The sequence below is a fragment of the Hydra vulgaris genome, chromosome 02 (assembly GCF_038396675.1).
Source record: "Hydra vulgaris chromosome 02, alternate assembly HydraT2T_AEP".
Classification (NCBI taxonomy): Eukaryota; Metazoa; Cnidaria; class Hydrozoa; order Anthoathecata; family Hydridae; genus Hydra; species Hydra vulgaris.
Window position 1 is genome coordinate 978,878 of NC_088921.1, and position 25,684 is coordinate 1,004,561.

A 25,684-nucleotide genomic window follows, 5' to 3' on the forward strand; every position below is an offset into this window, starting at 1 on the left:
GTCACAGTGAATCTAACCTTGTTTCTACATATCTTTAACAACTTAATCACTAAGTCCTTCTGTAATTTTACCATCACACATAACAGCTACATCAATAACATTGATAACATATTCACGAACTTTTACTCAGCTGATTAATTCTCTGGTAAGCTTACAATTTCAATTTCAGACCACATGGCACGATTTTTTTGCATTCCTGGCAAACCCAACCACTCCAAAAAAGTAAAAACTTTCTGAAAATGCTTCAAAAAATTTAATAAAAGTATATTTATTGAAGAAATTTCTGATACCAACTGGGAACTCTCCATTAAAAAAAGATGATGATGTTAATAAATCCATGAATTTCATTTTAAAAACATTTGATGAAATCTTAGACTAACATGCTCCTTACACAATACTAACCAACCAACAAGTTGAAACTGAAATCAAAACCTTGGATTATGTATGGAATACGTATAATTTCAAAACAAAGTTTATATAAAATTCATAAAATCAACAATTTTTATAAGAAAAACAAATTGTTTGCAAAATTTAAATTTTATAGAAACAAAATTTCCAGTTTATTAAAATTTAGCAAAAAAACATACTTTATTACATATTTTAATAAGAATCGGAACAATTTTAAAAGCACCTGGAAGGGTATAAAAGAAATCATTAATATTAGACCTTCTACACACAATACATTTTTTAAACTTAAATTATACGAAAATTTTATCACCAATCACACTGCTGTATCTAATTTATTTGATAATTTTTTTAGCACTTTACATAACAAATTACTTAGTAAAGCCATACCCCCTAAGCATGTATTTAGTGAATATCTAAACATGTATTCAGTGAATAACATTCCAAATGCCTTTTTTATTAATCCTATAACTGAAAATGAAATACTGGTCTCATTACAAACATGCTCAAAACTGAAAGTATTGGTCCTAAAAGCGTACTTACATTCCTTTACATTATTTCAAAACCGCTCTGTACTGTTATAAATAACTCAAAAAAGGTGGTATTTTCCCAGATATTTTTAAAGTTGCTAAAGTCATTCCGATGATTGAAAAAGGCTCTCAACTAGATTTCACCAATTACAGACCCATCTCCCTGCTTTCTAATATAGTTGAACTCTTTGAGAAGGTGATGGTTAATAGGCTTTATGCTTTTCTTAAAAATGCTTAACACTTAAGTGCTTTTACACCCATCAGTATGGATTTCGTGCCAATCACTCAACAACTCATACTCTCATTGAAATTGCTGAATTGATTAGAAAAGCAATCAATGATAAATATTTTGCATGTGGTGTATTTGTCAATTTACAGAAAGCATTTGATACAGTAGATCATTCAATTTTATTGAAAAAATTAGAATATTATGGGATCAGAGGCATACCCCTTAAATGGTTTACTACATATTCAAACAAAAGAACTAATTTGTTTCTATCAATGACTCAAAATCTACCCTTGTAAAATATTCAAATGCTGTTCCTCAGGGTTTAGTATTGGGACCACTGGTTTTCCTTCTTTATATAAATGATCTTCATACATCCATCAAGTTTACTACTATTTATCACTTTGCTGATGATACTAATCTAATGCTAATTAATAAATCCGTTAAAAAAATAAACCAACACATAAACCATGATCTTGCCAATCTAGTTCAGTGGCTTCGCTCCAACAAACTTTTCCTAAAATCTTATAAAACTGAACTCATTATCTTTAAATCAAATAGAACAAAAATCAATAGATTGAACTTTAGTAAAAATTTAGTAATAAAATTGAACCTGTTAACTCAATTAATTATCTAGGTATAAAAATTGATTTAAATCTTTCCTTTTTATTCCAATGTAAAGACTTAGCAATGAAACTATGTAGATCTAATCGCATGTTGGCTGAAGTTTGCCAATATTTTAATCTTGAGACACTCTTGAACATATACCATGCTATTATTAATATCTAAATTATATTTATTGTTGTTATTATTTATACTTTTTCTTTTCTTTTTTTTGTCCATTTATTTAACCTCAAAATCAAAAATTGCATATTTAATTATAATTTACAAAGATTGGTTTGGTGTCACTCATATAGTTAAAAACTAGTCAATGGAGTGACACCTTCATAACGTAAACAAATAAGATTAAAAAATATTAAAACAAGGAAATGATAAACTACAATACAAGTAAAAAAAAAAGAAGTAATAGGAACATTAGTATTAAAAAAGTTGGAATCAGAATAAAAATAAAAGGGAGTAAGGCTCAGAAAAATGAAAAAAAAAGAAAGAATGAACGGATGAGATAAGATAATGAGAAAAAAGTTTAAGAGAAAACAAAAATTTTAATCACATAAGTTCAGAAGGATAGAGTGAGGGAAGAAAATATTCGCAGAAAAATATAAAAAAGCAAAATAAAGGCAAACTTAAATAAAAAAAGTATATACGTACTACTACATACAATATTAAAGTCTACATTACACATTACATAGATGAGTTAAACAAAAGTAAATATCAAGATATAGAAAAAGCAACAACAACTAAATTGACAGAGAAAAATGCAAACAAAAAAATGCATTCAGCATTTTTTATATACATAAATACATGGCATAAACAATGTATAAAATTAATAAAAATTTTGTTTTCTTTTTTTTTCATAAAATATTATACATACACTACTACATACAATATTAAAGCCTATATTACGCATTACTTTTATTACCAAAATGTTTTTTGATTTATTTTTCTTCATAAAATTTTTTTTTTTTTACTTTTCACTGTTAAACAAAAACTTCCTCCATTTGCGATTTTGTTTCAAATTTGTTAACATTAAATGTATTTACATCAATTAGAGTTTTTACTTAATTTTAGGGGGCTTGATGGGCTGTTTAGATGTTTAGCAAGAGATCGAATTCTATAGCAGGTTAATGCCATCATTTTGCTGATTTTTTTCTTTTTACACCTTTTTGGTGGAATATACCACTTTTTCTGAGTCCTTTTTATATTTTGTTACTCCACCTGTCTTACAGAGAACTCCCTTAACCATTGCTCAAAAATCTTTAATCTTGTGCAATCTAGCGCTCTTCAAGCTCATTACAATGATTAGGATGATTTGCATCTTTAGGAACATTTTTCACATTATTATCCTTGAAAAACTGTAGAACTTTTTTAGAATAGTGAGAAGCAGCAAGATTGGCCCAAAGAGATATTGGTATTTGTGTTTTTTCATAAGTCTTTTTTAGGGGCATTCTTTGATGTAGAGATCGGCAGTCAAAGTCTTCTTAGTGACAAAATAAGAGGACTGCATACCACAGCTACAAATTGCTTGCCATACAAGGATGCAAATTTTTATTTGGACATTTTTTTCGTCCAATATTTATTTAAATTAATCATTGACAGATTTACCTTTGTTCTCACAGTAAAATTGTTAACAAGGAAGTTGTGGAAAATCTGCTATTTACAACTTTCTAAGTACGTCAAAAACAACTTTTTTACGCATCTCAATTTGTTTCCAAACATTTTGCAAATCATGGATTTGTCAACAAAAGTTTATCAACACAACTATAGATAAGGAAGTAACGTTTAATTAAAAAAATAAAAGAAGGTAAAAGCATTTGTAGTTTTATAGAAATCTCAATTTAAAGTTGATTGGATTTTTCCTTTTCCACCCAATATATTTGCTGTAATCCAGAATATGTGATTTTTCATTTTGGTCTATAAGAATTTTACTATTAAATGCTGAGAACAATATGACTTTTCTTAGGTACATAAGAAGTTATTGTAGAGTCATTTTGAAAACCAAAAATGGAGGCACTGAACACAAGCTTGGGTTTGAGAAAAGATAGAAATCAAGGAGTCAAGGTAAGTAGTTAGGGTTTTCTGGAAGAAAACCCTAACTACTTACCTCGTCACAAAGTTAACTCTCTGAGTTAGAGATTGAGAAAGGCAGAAGTTATGGGCTGTTGTGCCAGCAAGGTTATTAGTGGTGTAAGAATTGCCATGCCACTTAGTGTGATGAGCGTTAAAGTAACCAATAACAACAATATTGGCAGAGGGATAAAGAGAAAAGACAACTTTTAGATTTTTATGATGTAAGCTTTTAGATGAAAGAAATTACATCTAAAAGCTATCATCATAAAAAAAGTCTTGAAAAGTTGGAGAGCGTTAAAGAACCAAGAAAATAGTGTTAGAGTGAAGAGGTGCTAAGTGGAAGCAAATAAAAGAATGATCAGAGGTTCGATGATCGAATTGGTGAATTGATAGTTAAGTATATTCCCGACTCAAGCATGCAACTATTGGAGTCTTTGCAAATCAAAAGATTGTACCCATCAATGCTGAAATCCAAAGAAGAAATGCTAAATTTAAATTAATCTCACCAAAACCGAACAAGTCTGGCAAAATTTTGTAAGAGGAATGATTTGACTGATGGAAAGTTACTTCGAAGACCAAGATTATTTGTGAAAGTTGTATTGAAACAGTAAGGTGGTGAGGATGATTTTTTATGATTAATATTTTGGGTTACTTTAGGCATAATTTAAGTTTAAAAAGAATTTGACTCATTCATAGACAGACAAATGCAACTTGACTCATTCATAGATAGAACAAGAGCATTGAGCAGTTGTGTCAGTCCTGCCAATTAAGTCAAAGTTGTGACTTAGCTCTCCTTATGTGGCCTCGTTAATGCACACTAAGCATTAACAGAGACACTATCCATGCACAACATGGCACTGTTAATACTCTGATATTTTACAGCTGTAGATGGAATCAGCCTCTCTGAGAGCTATCACAGAGTTCAGGAAACTTCACAACCAGCCAGCCTCAGAACCACTAAACTGAGTTTTAGAGCTGTATCTCATTAAGAGTTAAAAGGAAGAGTCACTATCAAAGAAGGAAAACAATGTAATACATGTTTACATCCAAGCCAACCTAATAGGTAAAGAAGGGGTTCAAGTCTAATTGATAGAATCATTCTAGTTACCCTTATAGTCCTTGCCTTGGAGGCCTTCTACAAGACAGTAACTGGACGCAGGTAAGTAGCTTGATCTGCACCTTATAAATATTTTTATTGAGACCATCTCTAGCCTATACTCAACCAAGAGCCCCAAGGAAGGAAAGTTTTAGCTGGATACAGTTAACGCCTGTCCAGAATGAGTATTTTTATTGAGACACTATCTCTAGTTTTTGCTCCAAGACAGGGAAATTTTTAAGTTAGAGTATATTTCTCTTAACCTTTGCTTTAATAAATAAACCCTAAAAGACAGCAGGGCATGGGACAGGTAGTACTTGGTTACATGGTACCAGTACCAGTGTGATCATGATGATCCTGAACCTGACCTGACCTGTTTCTGCATTTGTTATTCTTATTTAAGATATAATTCAGTTTAATACATGTCATTTCAATATAAAATTTTTAGTAAACAATAACTTATAACAAATTGTAAAATATTTCAAATCCACTAAAAATGAATTTATAAAAAAAAAATATATTTTATATTTTAAACCTCAAAATATTTTTCAGATTATACTAATTCAGTTTTTGTTGTCAGTTCGATTTTAAATTGTGTCAATGACATGAAACCTGTTTAGACCACTCTCTCTTTATAATGTATAGCGGTTAAGGGGTTGTCTATAAATTACATAACACTCTGGGGGGAAGGAGATGGGTTGATGGGGGGGGGAGAGAGAAGGAGATTGGTTAGTTTTTTTTTTTTTATATTTACTTGATTGGGACTTGTTACTAAGGAGTTACAATGTTGTGACAAGGGAAGTGGTGGTAAAAGTTAAAAATTGCATTGTGTAATTTATGGTTGACCCATAAATTACCAATTTGTAATAATTGTGAATAAGTTATATTTACTACTAATAATATGCAGTGGTTAATATAAATTTTTTATAAAAATTGCTTTTATTTAGGCCAGTATAATGAATTATTAAAAAAATAGATTTGGCATAAGAGATTTGTTCCTTGACGCAGGCTATTTTGAGAATGGGTATAAGCTATTAGTATTTAAATAATTATAAAAACATGCATTACTTTTAATGTGGAAATGTTCTAACTGATTTACCTTATTATGAACGTTTATCACCTTTAAATTACAAACTACAAAAAATCTTGTTCTTGAGCATGTAACATAGGGTTCGCCCTATCATGCATATATTGATCTAGCGACATAAATTTACCCTTATTGGAAAAAAATGAAAGTGAAAAAAAATGGAAAACTGAATTAATTTTTTATAATAGTTTTTTAACTAGATGATATAGCATGAATAATCAGTTGACAACAAAAGACCATACCGCTCAGCTGAAAACATCAGCTTAATGGTATGGTCTACTTGTTTTTCGTGCTATGTCATCTAGTTAAGAATTTTATAAAAAAAATATAAAGGCATTAGTAAGGATAATAACATTCCTCTACAAGAAGTGTCTTGGGTTGGCTTGACAGTGACTGTTCACAAGTTATTTTAGTTCTGTAAATTAGAAAAAAAATTAGACATTACATTTCTTGTTCATAAATCCAAAAAAAATAAGTAAAACTTGGTACAAATTTATTACTATTATATTTACAAATTATTATTATTATTATTAAAATTATTATTATTATTATTACAAAACTTGGTAATTGCTAAACTAAAATTAAATATAATAAAATGCACTCAAAATGATATATGGTTTAGTATTACCAAATCTCCAGTTTTTTAGACATATAATGAAATATTTAAAATTTAAGTCTGTTTTTTTAATAGAAAACAAACTTTTTTTTTTATTCAATTTTTGTTTCGACTTGGCTGTCTAGGTTATTATAAATATAAAAGAACAACTTTTTGGCAGATTAATCTGGTGCATATATTTTCAATAAAAAATATGTACAAAGTATTTTTAAACTTTTTCTTTAATTAGTTAATTAAAATATTGAAAGGTCTTCATATTTAACCATGATAATGACTTGTAATCTTTTATATTTGATGATGATGATGATGACGATGATGATGATGATGATGATGATGATGATGATGATGATGATGATGATGATGATGATGATGATGATGATGATGATGATGATGATGATGATGATGATGATGATGATGATGATGATGATGATGATGGTAGTGTTAAAGTTGATGATGATGATGATGATGATGATGATAATGATGATGATGATTTGATGATTATGATGATGAGTTATTGTATTTAGATATATCAGAGATATGCACAGCACTCAAAAGTTTTTATCTTATAAACTATGGGAAAATATGTGAAGTTCAACCACCCTTAAAATTTCCTGCAAATGTTGATTTAATGCATAAATTTGTTGATCTATGTATCGTTGATGCAGTTAATACTCAAACAGATGCTGTATTTAGTGTTGAACGAAAAGAATTTCTTGAAAAGCAATTGCGATATAAACCAATTCCATATAGTGAAATATTTATGAAAGAAAGATCTGTAACATTAATATCTGGAATAGCTGGTATTGGGAAAACATGGTTGCTTAGAAAATGTTTGCTTGATTGGTCAAATGGCCTAATTTGGGAAAATCTTAAACTTGTTTTTTATTTGGAATGCAGGAGGCTTAATCTATGTCCTAGTATCGGTAACATTAATCAATTAGTAAACTTTTTCTACAAAGATGTTATAAATGATTTTGATATTAGTATTCATCCTGCACTCTTTGTAATTGACGGGTTAGACGAGTTTAAATATTTAAATGAATTAATAAATTGCAGCTCGAGTCAAAACTATCCAATTGTTAATGCTTTAACAGAAATTCAAAAATATAAATATGTAGTTGCTGGTAGAGTTTATGCAATTGATAAGTACCAAAGTATAACTACAGAGCATTGTGATAAGATAAACATTCAAATTATGGGATTCAATGAAAGCGGAATATATAATTATATTGAAAATAGCGTTTTAGAGGAAAAAAAAGATGTTGTGAAAGCAACTTTAAAGGAATCTGCAATTGCAAAGTCCATGGCATCTGTTCCATTTTATTTATCTTCCATGTGTAAGATTATTAGTAATTCAAAAAATTTATGCAAAAGTTCTTTTTTAACAATGACAGATTTGTATGCAAATATTTTTTTATACTTTTTGCAAAATCACATCATCAAAAACAATGAATTGATTTATCAATTGATGGAAAACAATTCCAATAGAATATATATTTTAAACATTTGTAAAATTGCATATCAATTGTTTATTGAAAATAGAGTAATTTTTTCCAAAGAAGATATTCAAACTTTTATCATTGACTTTGATGAAAATGTAGAAAATTTTTTTGGATTTATTGAAAGGATTGAAACAAATCTAGGTTATTTTTATCAATTTGCACATTTGACAATAATGGAGTTTTGTGCATCTGTATATGCATACAATTGTTTAAGTATTGAAGAGATTATAGACAATGAAAAGCTGAAGAGTTGTTTATCAATGATTTGTGGTTTAACCGATAAAAATGAAAATAGTTTATTAAAGTTTCTTATTAACCTGAATCCATCTAAAAAAAATTGCAAAGTATCTTCTTTTTTGTTTTTTATTTTTGGTAAGTTCTTATTACTTTGTTGCATTATTATAAGTCATTTTAGATAAAGTTTATCTATTTATCAAAAGTATATGTTTATTAAAATCAAAAGTTTATAAACATTAAGTTTTTTTTAAAGCTATTTTTTCTTTACTTTGCTAAATGATAGACTCTATTCTTTTGTATTTAGTATGTTTAACAATATAAGTAAATTCATCTGTGTCACACATCTTATACAGTAGGAGATATAATTACCTGAATGAAATTTATTAAAAAAAAAAAAAATCAAAACTTTGACAAGAAATTTCAGAAGAAAAATAAGTTAATATAAAAAATTTATGATTGTTATAAATGCAAATATAATGAAGAATTCAATAACTTAAAAGAATTAAATAAATTAAGTTAACTTTATGTGCTAAAAACTTAATGATGCATTCAAACAATGCATTTTTTTAACTTTAAATAAGTATCCAAACAAATTTTGAGTATTAAACATTTCTTCAAGTAATCAAATTTTTTGACTTTTTAATATCGAGTTATCTTTAGCTTTTAAGATTTCTGCAAGTTGATTTTGCATTAATTCAACTCATTTCTTTGTTGTATCTGGACTGATTTGAGTCTTCCTTTTGCTTTAGAAATTGTCACTTTTTTGATCCAGAATGGCGCATATTGGTGTTCAATTGCAATAAAATCTAGGCTTTGAACCCGCTATTTATGTAACTTAGTCTGCTTCTGGATAAAAAATACTTTTACTTTCTTTGACGTATGCTTAGTGTCGCTTCTTGTCTATGCTAATTCAAACATTTTGTACTTTTTAATCAGATTGCTGATGGTTCCTAATGTCTTTTCAGTTGCTTTTTTTCATCAACCTAAATGTTTTACCTTGTCATTCTTTTGATTTTTTTTATTGAATGCTTATTAAGTCTAGAACAAAAATAAATAAATGATTAAATAAAAAGTTTCCTTAGTACAATAAAATTTTTTAATTTTTCTCCTAATTGGAGTCATAAGATTTTGTACTAGGTGAGATCCATACTTTGTGATCAGTACTTAGTTTTGCTTGCCTAAACTTTTTCTGTTATTTGGCTTTAATAATTGCCTAATTGGACGAAGTTCGGGACAATTTGCAGGATTGTGCGTTCTAGGTATAAATTTATACTATTAATAACATAGATTTGGAGTATTGACAAGACGCTAGGTCAGGCAAAAGATTGCATTATTGTCATGGGTGTTCCACATTGGCAATAATCCAATTTAATGCAATTCAGGTTTTATCAAAATCTTTTTCAGAAGATGAGGCCAAGCTACTGAGCTAGTAACCTGAAATAAATTTCCCTTCTTATTGTGAAATAAGTGACAAGACTTAATGTTTTCAATCCACATTGACATCTGGCTTGCCAAACCGTAATTTTTTTGGGAATTTTTTAGTTTTATGAAGTGACTATTAAAGTTTAGCCTTTGCCTTTTTCCTGGAAACTCCCATATAAAAATGATGTCTTGGAATCGTTTTGAAAATTAATTTTACATAAGTTTTATGATCCATGATTATACTTTTTATTTCTACAAAATAATTTGAATAATTTTCCTGCATGACTTTTTGCCACTAAATTTTCTTCAGCATTGTGATCAAGGGCTTTATACATCTTGAAGGGCTTGATTTTATGCTTTTTCTTGATAGTTCAGACCATTTGTCTGCTAGTTTTGCATTTAGAGCCAAATCTTGTATTTACCTATAATTGTGGTTATCATATATACAATTACTCTTTGAGGGCATCATTTTCTATAATCTTGATCTGTGTTTCAACAAAGTTACTAGCTCTGTAGCTTAGCCTCATCTTCTGAAAAGATTTTGATGAAACCTGAATTGCAGTGGTGGCAGTTTTTTCTTGGGTTTTATCAGCTGCTCCCACTAAACCTTGCTCTTACCCTCAAAAAACTTAGTCGGATAACCAGCTTTTTCTGTGGTAGTGTTCTTACTGTCCCAGAGACAAAGGAAATTGGAAAATTATACAATAAGGGCCAGTAAAATGATGCCAATTTTGAATCTTTGATGACCTCTGTAGTTGTTATACATCAAGGCACTTGAGAGTCTTGTCCTTGAGATGCGTAGAATGAACCATCAGAGCAGAAGGGTAGTTGTTTTCATTGTAAACAACTTGGCTTTGAGTTTCTGAGATAAACTGTTTTCCACAGAGTTTTCAGCCTTATAATTAACTTGATTCTATGATCGTTTTTATCTGTGGTTTGGCTAAGGTATAAGCTCTAACCTTATCCTCAGACAGGTTCTGGAAAAGATTTTTATGAATATGTGCATTGATTTTCGGTATTGGCAGTGTTTTCTGGAGTTCTAGCAGCAGCTTCCACATTGCTCTTTCCCACAGAGAACTCACTTTGTTGTAGCCAGTTCTTACCTTTTGTAGTGAAGCGAAAGATATTGAGAATTAGTTTGAAAACCTTGAAGTTCTAGTAGAATAATATAATAATGCCATTTTCAAGTTTTTGATGACCTCTAGTCATCATACATCAAGGTACTCATCAACATCTTGGCACTAGTCTTGTCCTCCCTGAGATGCACAGAAGAAGCCAACAGAAGGGGCGGCCACTTTTTATCATTGGGAAGCAACACGGCTTTGAGTCTCCAAATGAACTGTCTATAAAAAGGTGCTATTTACTTGGCTTGTGATACTCTTGGCTTTGAAAAAATCAACCACAACGATACAGAAGCAATGGGCTTTCTGACTGAATAGGTTGTAAAATTTTTGATGGGTTTTCTCTGAATTGTGATTTTTTTTTGTTCAACAAATTCCAGTTTAAGCTTTGATATCAAAAGTTCATCTATGACTTTATAAAACCTTGGTCTCTCATTAAATCATTGTCTTTTTAACTAGGCAATTATGGCCTCAACAATTATGGTACAAGCTATAGTTTATCAACCTCACCTCTTAAACTATAGCTTGTACCTCCGATATCCCCTTTGCTGTTAGACTTGCTGCTTTCTCTTGAAGATGGCTGATCCTTCTTAGGGGGAGAAGAATAGGTAGTTCAAGGCTGTGTAGTCCTAGGGTATCAGTTGAAGGAATATCTGAATAAATGAATGAGGTACCTTTTTTGTCAGAGTGAAATTTTTATGTGATTAACAATGCTAAAGTAGCAGTTGCTTGAATGGTTCATTGATTATCACCAAATTTTTAGAGTTGCAAATGTCATGACTATACCACCTGTAGCATTGCGTTTATAACTATTTATATAAATTTGAAGACAATAAATTTAAAATATCACTTCAGGGTATAATATTTTCTTATAGTGCATCAATATATATATAAAAACTTTGTCATTTATGTATCTAAATTATAGAAATTCAAAAATAAAGTACATCTAAGCAAGAAGCTTAGATGTACTTTATTTTTGTAATTATTATAATTTAGATACATAAATGACATGTTATCATGTAATTATTGTTCAAAAAATGTTATTTTATTAAATCAATACTGTTTTGTTTATATTAATTTTTTGATGTTCTTTTTAATTTGCTAATGTTAACAAGAACAAAATAACAATACAACTTTTTTATATATAATACATATAATTCAACACTGTTTTAATTTAATAAAATTTAATAAACCACTAAAGCAATAGTGACTAGCATTGTTTTTTATAATTTTTTAAAGTTAACAAGAATAATGTAACAACATACGCATGATTGTATATAAATACATCAAATGTGGTCCTAATGTGCGTAAAAAAAAATAGGATAATTAAAAATTATTTATAAAGGATTTTGATTTTTTGTTCATAAATACTAAAAATGGCAATCCTGTATACAGGATCCCTTTTTTCCCTTTTTTTTATTTAATTTTTTTAACCCCTATTTTATTAGGTCCAAACAGCATTCCCATAATTATTTTTATAGATTTTAACTATGAATTTTCTTGATATTTTGAAATTATCTCCCGTTATCCCAATATTTAAAAATGGCTCTAAACTTTCATGCACTAACTACAGACCTCTCTTTTATCTAACATTATTAAGTTTCTTTAGAAACTTATGTATTCTAGAGTGTACTCTTTTCTAAACTCATTCAATTGTTTAAATGGTTTTTGATTTGGTTTTCGATCAAAACATTCTACTTGCCATGCATTAATAAGTATAGCAAAGAAAATTAGGAAAGCTCTTGATACTGGTTGATATTCCGTTTGTGGTGTTTTTATTGATTTACAAAAACCATAGTATTTTGATTTCTAAATTAAAACATTATCGAATTTGCGGTATTGTAAATGACTGGTTTTGATCTTATCTTTCAGATCAAAAACAATTTGTAAGTATTAATGTTTTCAATTCTAGTAATAAATCAGTTTTGTGTGGTGTTCCTCAAGGTTCTGTTCTAGGTCCTCTTTATTTTTAATCTACGTTAACAACCTAATCAACTCTGTTCACTTCTCCTCAGTTCATCTGTTTGCTGATAATACAAATCTTTTGCACATCAACAAATCGTATCGTTATTTATGTAAAAATGTTAATTCGGATCTAAAAGGTATAGTTACTGGTTAAATGCTTAACTATTATGTCTCAACACCAAAAAAACTGAACTAATTTTCTTCGAAAAACTATCTCTGTAAAAATGATGAAAATAAAATCAGAATTAATAAGAAATGGCTATATCCCTCAAGAGTTATTAAATATCTTGGTGTATTAATTGATTGTAATCTTACATGGAACATTCACATTAATGAACCAAGCAAGAAACTCTCGAGCTAACAGTATGCTTTCAATAATTCGTCATTATGTCAATAAAGTTGCACTTAAGAATATTTACTGTGCATTATTCTCATCTCATCTTAGATATTATTGTCAAGTTTGGAGTCAAGTTGGAAACTATCTTATTTAGTAGTTGCTATAGTCTCAGAGTCAATCCATTAGAATAATAAACTTCCAACCAATTAAATCTGATACATCGAAGTCCTTCAAAAAACTTTTTATTCCAACATTTCCAGCGCTAGTAAAGTATGCTAATTTTCTTTGTTTTTGACTCATTAAATAAAAACTTACCATCTCCTATCACAAACTTGTTCACAGAAAGTAGACTTACATTCTTACTCTACTAGAAACAGTGCGTCTGTGAATGGAACAGGAGCCTTGTATGCATTTTGAATGAGTCCAAAAAATTATATCCTAAAATACCTTTATTCCATCTTAAACAATATCAATTTGAAAAAATTCTGAAAAACATTTTATACTAACTTTTACGCATATTATCCTTATGATTAAAATATTTATAGCAGATGCAATTAAATAGGATAACAGATTAAATAGGATAACAGATGCGATTAAATAGGATAACAGATGCCGCTTTCCGGCAGGTTGGAAAACAAGACTCTGATAAGCACTTATTAAAAAGTTTTAAAAGTATAGATGACAGCTATGGAGAACACTTCTGCAAGACTATAACAGGTATGTTGTATGGATCACAAGCTGTAAAGCAGTCTATGCAGGAAATCACTTTAGATACTAAAGCTGGAGTGATACGAATGTCAATCAATGGATCAACCTGTTTGACGGCAAAATCAGCTAGAACGCAACTAGTGGAATCAAGAGATGATATTGATGAAAAGTTCTTAGCAAACAATTCAGCTTTATCTTTAGGTGAGGTGACAAAGTCTGAACAATAAAAGAGAATTAGAATAATAGATTTGCCCTTATTATTGATACTGTTTAAGATTCTACAGAAGTCACGAGAACCTAATTTTTGAGATGAAATACAAGATTTTGTGACCTAAGATGGCGGGCTTGGTGTTAGACAAAACCTTTTTCACAATGGTTTCTAGCAGTAATAAACAGATGTCTGTTTTCTAAAGAATTGTTTTGCTGTTAGATACAGAAATAATAGTTTTAATTGGCAATGGCAGCAGCACAATATGAGGAAACCATCAAGAAGAGTGAGGCTTGACCTTGATTGTCAAGAGGGAATAAAAGATTCCATGTCAGCCTGAATCCACAACGTTATCTAAGTAGCACATTTGCCAGCAGGAAGACAAAAGATTTCTACCCAAGGGCCATCACTAAGAAAATCAGAGAAAGACCCCCAGTCAGCTTTAAGGTAGTTATAAGAGGTACGATGATAGGGGGATTCAAATGACGAAGAAGAATGAGATAATAGTTTTAGAGAGATCAAACCGTGATCAGAAGCACCTAAGGGTGAATGTGGAGAAACTGAGCACTGACTAGGATCAGAAACAATGCATAAGTCGAGTAGAGAAGATAAATGATTCGTGTTGTCTGGAAAGCAAGTTGGAAAGTTGACTCTTTGAGTTAGGGATTGAAAAAGGCAAAAGTTGAGGGCTTTAACGCCAGTAGAGTCACTGAAACTAGAGCCAAGCCATTTAGTGGTTAACATTCGCAAGCATTCACCCATTAAATGGGTGAATGCTTGCGAATGTAAATGACCAGGCCAAGCATGTGACTATTGGAGTCATTACGAATTAAAGGAAGATAACCATCAACGTTATGATCACAAGATGAAACAGCTGAACTCAAATTAGTCTCACTAAGAGCAAGTATGTCTGGTGAATTTTGCAAGAGATAAGACTCAACAGAAGAAAAGTTACTTCGAAGACCACGAATATTAGTGAATGAGAATATTAGTTTTAGAGAACTTGGTTATTCATTTTTAAATTTGTTAAAGAACTTGACTTGAAGCATTGACTGTACTCAGTACACTGTTTAATAGCCCAAGCAATTGCCTCATTACTGATAAAAAACCCTAAGCTGTAACAAAGGGTTCCAAATGTGGCCTTGACAATGCACACCAAAAATACAAACAAATATACCATTTATGCTCAACATGCCACTGTTGATACTTCAATATTTTTTAGCTGGCAATGGAATCAGTTTCTCTGAGACCTACATCAGAGTTAAGGAAACCTGACTACCAGCCGGCCTCAGAAAACTGTGTTTTAGAGCTATGTCCTCAGGAGGTAATAGAATGAGTTGCCTAGTCATAAAAACGGAGACACAAGCAAAACCCATTCATTGACTCAAGAAGATCCAGCATTCAACATCCTAAACTGGAAACAATATATTAAAATTACATCTGCGCCAGCCTAATAGATGAAGAAGGGGTACGAGGCTGGTTAACAGATAGAATCTGTTTACCCCTTAAGTCTTTGTCTAGTAAACTTTGCCTACAAGATAGTAGTCGGATGCATTTAACATCTGCCCAAGATGAGTGTTTTTATCAAGACACCATCTCTAGCCTCAACTTAATCATGAGCCCCAAGGCATGAGGTGTTTTATGTCAGAGTTGGCTTCTCCTAGCCTTTGCCTAAAAAAGTGTATCCTACAAGGCAGTAGGACATGAGGCAGGTTGTACTGGGTTACACGTTACCAGTAGCATTTTAGTTGAATTGTTCAACGATATTTTCTTTATGTGTTCCAAAATCCTGCACCAAAAAAAAACACTATGTTTATTAATTTAAGAAATATGTTGTACTTATCTTTCACTGATTACGATAAATAAATTAACAGTTTGGCTATTGTAAAGTGATTTTTTGTTGATCTTTGAAACTTTTTACTTCATTTTGGTATCAAACGATGTTTTTATTTAAACACTGCTACTGGAGTCTTGGATCAAGCAAATCCAAATCTAAAATAGTTTTCTTAAAAGATTGGGTAAAGGACTTTCGATCTTTTGTTGTAAACTAAACTAGACCCAAACAAATCAATGTAATTCAATAATATATATGCACATTTTTCTGTGGTTATTTTAGGTGATCGAAGATCTAGTGGTCACATCACTTCAGAAGGGCATTTAACTTAAAAGTTTGTGCTTGCTTCATATTGAAAAAAAGCCTAGAGTAGGCATCGAACTACAGATCTGTGAATGATCCAGCTCATTATCTCCCAGCGTACATAAATTGTGACCATATAAAGTATAAACCTCCTCAGTTTGAGGGAGTCACAAATTTTATTTGCTCATGATTTTTGAACACTTAGAGATTGTAAAACAATACTGAAATTTTATCAATGAATATAAATTTCGTTATGAATAGTAAAAAAATTATTTCATCAACTTCTTGCTCTCGCGTTTGGGGCAGGGGGATAAAATTTTAGTGCTTATTTGTTCCCAGCCTCCATTCATTGCAACTTTTTTAAAGCATTATTTCTTGACATAAACATACAAATGCTTCGATTTTACTCCATGTTAGCTATCTCAAACACCATAAAATGCTGGATCCGTCATTACCACAGATCTTATTTTTCTTAATCAAATTTGCCTCAGACTTCAGCGTTTAAGCACTGCAAATGTACAATAAATATTTATATACATATAAGACAAATATCTCAAGAAAATATGTAAAAAAATAATTTTTAAATGTAGTTTTAAGGTTCAGAGTCTGCAGTTAGGTTTCGGATCAAAATTCAAGTTGTTATATCTATTTAATAACAAGAAAGCGAGAAGAGTTGCTGTAGAAAAAAAGAGTCACCGTAGCAAGCTCTTTTAATCCACTCTTCTTTTTTAATGTTTTTTTAAAGAACTCTTTATTTGAAGTAGCTTCTGAAGCTTCCTTAAGCTTATCACACATTCTACATTATCTTGAATAAATTTTAAAACAAAAAATATATTTCTTGTTTTGAGAAATAAGATTTTTAAACTATGCTTAATAGATTTACGATTTTGCTGTGAGTTCTGATGAATTGTAAGCAACTTTAAAAGATTTTTAAAGTTTTGAAATTCATTGTGTCCAAAAATTCTACAGGAGTTTCATCCATAGGCATTTTTCAAACTATGACCTAGAATATCAAAAATTAACTAGTAGACTGGTGAAGTATACAACTCAAGACCTAGTGGCTGGTCTTTATCATCAAAAACTGCTTTCACAAGGATTTCATCTCATCTTTCTGAACTTTTCAATTCATCCATAAACATTTCACACTATATTTGTCAATTCTAAACCCTCTCCCTCCTTTAAACAATCACATATACCCCTCTTCTAAACTGTGATAGCAATTTTTACGTCACAAATATTTTAAAAGATTTAAATGTACTTTGCAGCATTTTAAAAAATTAACCTTATGAAAATAAAGCAATACGCATAAACGTAAGAAGTGTAAGTAAATACTTCAACAAACCAATCACATAATTAAGTAATAATAAAGTTGTAATACTAAAATAATTTTTTGAAGTTGCTCTTTGTCTGGCAGAAAAACTGTTATGGATTTGATAACTTTGATGAATGTTATGAAAAATCACTGAGGAAGAGTGCCACTAGTTTTTAAAAATTTCCTTTGTTAATTATTTTTAAAAATTGTTTTTAACAATTTTTAACAAATGAGTTCAATACTTTTGCAATTCTTTTCTTATGTAACTCTAACTCTTAATTATAGATTAAAAAATTCACGATAATAATCGCTTAATAATCGCTCGATAATGTAAGTGATGTAATGTAAGTAAAATATACAATATCAAAAAAAATTTATTTTCCTTAGCCGGTTAACTCTGATAGATTTTTATATATTTTTTAAATTGGTATAGAATTCGCAACATCTTGTGAAAGTGTCTAAAACAAACCGCTTCCAAGCTCTTTTGGACAAACTCAAAACTTTTTAACTTATTTTGTTCATTAGACTAACAGCTTTTATATAAAATAGCTAAAAGTTTAATTTAAAGTTTAAATAAGCAAGTATTTGGTAAAGTTGTTGCGCATTTAACATTAGTTAAAAATGAAATTGCCCATATATATATTATTTTTATGTTTTTATTTTCTCATTAATAACTATAATAATATATTATTAGTAAGAAAAATAAAATAATATGACAAATAAGTTTGTTTTTTTCAGCGCGTTTTTAAAATGCACTATTTTTAATATATGCAAAAAATTGCGGCAAAGATATCAACAAAAAAATATATGCGTGGTAATTTAAGGCATGCAACCGCACGCTACTCCTGAGAAGGCCTACTTATTTGAGAATCCCAATTATTTTTTTATTTTCATATAAAGTTATCTAATTATTGCTATAAATTTTTTTAATATTTATTGATTTCTTTTAAAAGAAATAATGGAGAAAAGAAAACCTTCAGGTTGTGAGTTTAAACAAAAATGCCTACGAAAAGAGGAACAATTGAAATCAAATCAAACATCTTAGAAAAATTTCTATCAAAAACTCATCATGATAAAAATGTCAAAGAAAGTCCAATAGTTCAAGATCTGGTTGATTCTGGAAATGAAAGCAAACTGACTCTACTAATTCAATTGAAACTATTCCAACAATTGAAAGATTGACTGAAACTGGTGCTACCTCTGAATGCTTTGACGATATTAGCGATTGGAAGGAAAATTTAACCTATGATTTCATACAAGATGCTGTTATAATAGGTCCTAACAGTATCAAAGACGATTCTAATAACTATCCAAGAATTTTTGATAATTTGAGTTTTTCAAATCATTTTTTTAACTGCATCATGGATAATGGTGAAAAAAATCATAGAACATGGTTAGTTTATTCAAAAAAAGCTAACAAAGTTTTTTGTTTTTGTTGTAAACTTTTTTTTTTAAATCCTATTATGTTGGCTCATAATGGTGGTAATGATTGGTGCCATATTTCCATTTAATTTTTAAAAGACACAAAAAAAGCCTTGATTATTTTGACTGCTACAGCAAGTGGATGGATTTAAAATATAGATTACAAAAAATCACTTTAATTGATAAAATTTTGGATAGAAACTTATTTAAAGTAGAACATTGGGACAATGTAGTTAGAAGAATAATTTCCCTAACTATTTTGATGGCAAAGCAAAATCTGCCATTCAGAGGCTCTTGTGAAAAAGTCTATCAAAATAATATTAGAAACTTTCTTAAAATTTTAGAATTTTTTGCCGAATTTGATAAAAGATAAGATTGAAGGTAGAGGATAAGATTGAAATTCATATTAATTAAAGTTTTCTTGGATTTTACTTAATTGAAGGTTCGACAGGACATGACTTTTCAAATGAGATATTTGACTCCCTGGTAAAAAATAGCTTGTCAGTGGAAAACTGTAATTTTCTTGCAGGCAGCACAACATTACAATTTTAAAATCTTACTTTTTACTCATTTAAAAAACTTTACAATAATTTTGCGTTCAATTTATACATTACAAATCACCTTAAATATGCTCATAAAAAAACCACTTATACTATATATATATATTTTCTTAAGGAAACTACGTCAGTCAAAACCTCCGTACATAATTTCTCCCACGCAATTCAATTACAAAAACATAAGAGGTCAGACCTATGACAATTGTGCAAATGCGTAAGAAATGGTGATCAAGCTTTTATTCTTAAAAAAAGCAGCTGAGCGGTTTATATTCCATGCTGCAGACACACATTAAATCTGGTAGTTGTTGATTCTAAGAGATGTTCACCTAATATTTCTATGTTTTCTAATATAATTGATCAAGTTTACTTTTTTTTTCTGCTTTAACAATATGATGGTTAATTTTGCAATCAAAGTGTCAATCTTTAACAGTTAAACCATTAAGTGAGACAAGATAGGAAAGCCACATCAGCGCTATAAATACTCTTCAATTTCTGGCGAGGAACTAAGCTTTGAATTAACGTCTCTTTCTTTTCATTTTACTAAAAATATAGATCCTGAAAATGCTATAAAATATTTGTACACAAACGATTTGAATGAAATCCACGCAAAAGAATCTATTGCATTAAGAATTCTTCTCACATTACCAATAATAGTAGCTAGCGCTACCAAAAATTATTTAAGATCAACAATGGGTTAGGACAGGTTGAACAATCTTGCAATTTCCATTGAAAATAAACTTGTTGCTGATTTAAATATTGTAGATATCTGGTTGAAATTTTCGAAAATGGAAGCTCCAAAAGTACTAATTTCGAAATAATTTATTTTATCGAAAAGTTTGTGTTAAAGTAAGTTAAAAATATAAACTTTGATTTATTAACTTTGATTAAGGCTCATAATTTTGAAAAAAACTAGTGGAATAAGAGTTTTTGGAGCACTTAGGAACAGTCACAGAAAAGATGAGACTTAATTGAATGACGAATAACGAGAGAATGAATTTTAGTAGATGGCACTAGAGACGCAAGCTCTTTAATATATGGTTTCAATGAGAGTAAAGACGTACAATAAAGAAGAATCCAAGATGATGTAAAGTAGAGGACTTAGTAAGAGTGTTGTAAAATGATGACTTAGTAAGAGTGTCATCAGAGGGTTGGGTAAGGTGTTGTCATTCATCAGTATCAGAATATCCTCAATATTGCAATAAAAATTTGCATAAAAAAATGAAAGTTTTTAAGTGAGTTGTTTTTATAAAAAAGATGAATATTTCATTCATTGCGTTTAGAAATAGAAGGTTCACAAGTACAAATGAAACCTTCCATTCCTACCTGAATCCAAAAGAATGTTGAGGAGGCATATTTTTCAGTATTAAGATGAAAAACATCTGCTGAAGTACCATTACAGTACATTAGAGTCACATAGTTGACTTAATGAATTGGAGATTGAAAAACACAAAAACAGTGACAACAGTGTTAGTTGTACTAGAGTTAAGCTATTCAGTGTGAGGAGCATTAGTTTCATCATGATAATTTATCTATAACCATGTTACTTAATCAGGATTTTTTTTTATTAATATAATTGATTGATGTTTTCTAGTCATATATTTCTATTGACTTATATTATTTATGTTATATGAATATATAATTCTGTGACTTAATACAGAGCACAATAATTTTACTTTATGTTTTTTCTTAAGATTAATATTATTTGTTGTTATGATAGTAATGATTGCATAACTTTTTATTTATATTATATTACTCAAAATAATTTTATTTTGACTAACAACATTAAAAAAAAAAACCTTCAGCTGGATATAAATCAAGCTAAATTTTTCAGGTTTTTTTTTTTAATGTTGTTAGTCAAAATAAAATTATTTTGAGTAATATAATATAAATAAAAAGTTATGCAATCATTACTATCATAACAACAAATAATATTAATCTTAAGAAAAAACATAAAGTAAAATTATTGTGCTCTGTATTAAGTCACAGAATTATATATTCATATAACATAAATAATATAAGTCAATAGAAATATATGACTAGAAAACATCAATCAATTATATTAATAAAAAAAAATCCTGATTAAGTAACATGGTTATAGATAAATTATCATGATGAAACTAATGCTCCTCACACTGAATAGCTTAACTCTAGTACAACTAACACTGTTGTCACTGTTTTTGTGTTTTTCAATCTCCAATTCATTAAGTCAACTATGTGACTCTAATGTACTGTAATGGTACTTCAGCAGATGTTTTTCATCTTAATATTGAAAAATATGCCTCCTCAACATTCTTTTGGATTCAGGTAGGAATGGAAGGTTTCATTTGTACTTGTGAACCTTCTATTTCTAAACGCAATGAATGAAATATTCATCTTTTTTATAAAAACAACTCACTTAAAAAGTTTCATTTTTTTATGCAAATTTTTATTGCAATATTGAGGATATTCTGATCTGATGAATGACGACACCTTACCCAACCCTCTGATGACACTCTTACTAAGTCATCATTTTACAACACTCTTACTAAGTCCTCTACTTTACATCATCTTGGATTCTTCTTTATTGTACGTCTTTACTCTCATTGAAACCATATATTGAAGACTGCATTCTCTAGTGCCATCTACTAAAATTCATTCTCTCGTTATTCGTCATTCAATTAAGTCTCATCTTTTCTGTGACTGTTCCTAAGTGCTCAAAAACTCTTACTCCACTAGTTTTTTTCAAAATTATGAGCCTTAATCAAAGTTAATAAATCAAAGTTTATATTTTTAACTTACTTTAACACAAACTTTTCGATAAAATAAATTATTTCGAAATTAGTACTTTTCGAAGCTCCATTTTCGAAAATTTCAACCAGATATCTACAATATTTAAATCAGCAACAAGTTTATTTTCAATGGAAATTGCAAGATTGTTCAACCTGTCCTAACCCATTTGTGATCTTAAATAATTTTTGCATAAGCCACTAGCTACTATTATTGGTAATCTGAGAAGAATTCTTAATGCAATAGATTCTTTTGCGTGGATTTCATTCAAATCGTTTGTGTACAAATATTTTATAGCATTTTCAGGATCTATATTTTTAGTAAAATGAAAAGAAAGAGACGTTAATTCAAAGCTTAGTTCCTCGCCAGAAATTGAAGAGTATTTATAGCGCTGGATGTCCTATCTTGTCTCACTTAATGGTTTAACTGTTAAAGATTGACACTTTGATTGCAAAATTAACCATCATATTGTTAAAGCAGAAAAAAAAAGTAAACTTGATCAATTATATTAGAAAACATAAAAATATTAGGTGAACATCTTTCTGAGAATCAACAACTACCAGATTTAATGTGTGTCTGCAGCATGGAATATAAACCGCTCAGCTGCTTTTTTTAAGAATAAAAGCTTGATCACATTTCTTACGCATTTGCACAATTGTCATAGGTCTGACCTCTTATGTTTTTGTAATTGAATTGCGTGGGAGAAATTATGTACGGAGGTTTTGACTGACGTAGTTTCCTTAAGAAAATATATATATATAGTATAAGTGGTTTTTTTATGAGCATATTTAAGGTGATTTGTAATGTATAAATTGAACGCAAAATTATTGTAAAGTTTTTTAAATGAGTAAAAAGTAAGATTTAAAATTGTAATGTTGTGCTGCCTGCAAGAAAATTACAGTTTTCCACTGACGAGCCTATTTTTTACCAGGGAGTCAAATATCTCATTTGAAAAGTCATGTATGTCGAACCTTCAATTAAGTAAAATCCAAGAAACTTTTAATTAATATGAATTTCAATCTTATCCTCTACCTTCAATCTTATCTTTTATCAAATTCGGCAAAAAATTCTAAAATTTTAAGAAAGTTTCTAATATTATTTTGATAAGACTTTTCACAAGAGCCTCTGAATGGCAGATTTTGCTTTGCCATCAAAATAGTTGGCAATTATTCTTCTAACTACATTGTCCCAATGTTCTACTTTAAATAAGTTTCTATCCAAAATTTTATCAATTAAAGTGATTTTTTGTAATCTATATTTTAAATCCCATTCCACTTGCTGTAGCAGTCAAAATAATAAAAAGTTTTTTGTGTTCTTTAAAAATTAAATGGAAATATGGCACCAATCATTACCACCATTATGAGCCAACATAATAGGATTTAAAAAAAAAAGTTTACAACAAAAACAAAAAACTTTGTTAGCTTTTTGAATAAACTAACCATGTTCTATGATTTTTTCACCATTATCCATGATGCAGTTAAAAAAATGATTTGAAAAACTCAAATTATCAAAAATTCTTGGATAGTTATTAGAAATCGTCTTTGATACTGTTAGGACCTATTATAACAGCATCTTGTATGAAATCATAGGTTAAATTTTCCTTTCCAATCGCTAATATCGTCAACAATTCAGAGGTAGCACCAGTTTCAGTCAATCTTTCAATTGTTGGAATAGTTTCAATTGAATTAGTAGAGTCAGTTTGCTTTCATTTCCAGAATCAACCAGATCTTGAACTATTGACTTTCTTTGACATTTTTATCCATGATGAGTTTGATAGAAATTTTTCTAAGATGTTTGATTTGATTTCAATTGTTCTCTCGTAGGCATTTTTGTTTAAACTCACAACCTGAAGGTTTTCTTTCTCATTATTTCTTTTAAAAGAAATCAATAAATATTAAAAAAATTTATAGCAATAATTAGATAACTTTATATGAAAATAAAAAATAATTGGGATTCTCAAATAAGTAGGCCTTCTCAGAGGTGTGGTTGCCTTAAATTACCACGCATATATTTTTTTGTTGATATCTTTGCCGCAATTTTTTGCATATATTAAAAATAGTGTCTAAAAACGCGCTGAAAAAAACAAACTTATTTGTCATATTATTTTATTTTTCTTACTAATAATATATTTGTATAGTTATTAATGAGAAAATAAAAACATAAAAATAATATATATATGGGCAATTTCATTTTTAACTAATGTTAAATGCGCAACAACTTTACCAAATACTTGCTTATTTAAAGCTAAATTAAACTTTTAGCTATTTTATATAAAAGCTGTTAACTCTAATGAACAAAATAAGTTAAAAAGTTTTGAGTTTGTCCAAAAGAGCTTGGAAGCTGTTTTAGACACTTTTTCACAAGATGTTGCGAATTCTATACCAATTTAAAAAATATATAAAAATCTATCAGATTTAACCGGCTAAGGAAAATAAATTTTTTTTGATATTGTATATTTTACTTACATTACATCACTTACCGTCTCGAGCGATTAGTAGGCGATTCTGATCGTGAATTTTTTAATCTATAATTAAGAGTTAGAGTTACATAAGAAAAGAATTGCAAAAGGATTGACCTCATTTGTTAAAAATTGTTAAAAACAATTTTTAAAAATAATTAACAAAGGAAATTTTTAAAAACTAGTGGTACCCTCAGTGATTTTTCATAACATTCATCAAAGTTATCAAATCCATAACTTTCCAGACAAAGAGCAACTTCAAAAAATTATTTTAGTGTACAACTTTATTATTACTTAATTATGTGATTGGTTTGTTGAAGTATTTACTTACACTTCTTACGTTTATGCGTATTGCTTTATTTTCATAAGGTTAATTTTTTAAAATGCTGCAAAGTACATTTAAATCTTTTAAAATATTTGTCAATTAAAAATTGCTATCACAGTTTAGAAGAGGGGTATATGTGATTGTTTAAAGGAGGGAGAGGGTTTAGAATTGACAAATATAGTGTGAAATGTTTATGGATGAATTGAAAAGTTCAGAAAGATGAGATAGAAATCCTCTGAAAGCAGTTTTTGATGATAAAGACCACCACTAGGTCTTGAGTTGTATACTTCACCAGTCTACTAGTTAATTTTTGATATTCTAGGTCATAGTTTGAAAAATGCCTATGGATGAAACTCCTGTAGAATTTTTGGACACAATGAACTTCAAAACTTTAAAAATCTTTTAAAGTTGCTTACAATTCATAGAAATATGGCAGGTCGTTGAGAAATCTATTAAGCATAGTTTAAAAATCTTATTTCTCAAAACAAGAAATATATTTTTTGTTTTAAAAACTTATTCAAGATAATGTAAGAATGTGTGATAAGCTTAAGGAAGTTTC

At 29.3% G+C, this 25,684-nt stretch overlaps 1 protein-coding gene across 1 annotated transcript in view; it reads left to right on the forward strand.

The window, feature by feature from the left end:
* Positions 1-25,684, forward strand: part of LOC136077036 (uncharacterized) — a 66,199-nt gene that overhangs the window by 34,965 nt on the left and 5,550 nt on the right. Inside the window, exons 7-9 of the mRNA XM_065791388.1 lie at positions 7,173-8,522; positions 13,911-14,146; positions 15,371-15,472. Of these exons, the coding sequence (XP_065647460.1) occupies positions 7,173-8,522; positions 13,911-14,146; positions 15,371-15,472 (1,688 nt within the window). The remainder of the gene's footprint in view (positions 1-7,172; positions 8,523-13,910; positions 14,147-15,370; positions 15,473-25,684) is intronic.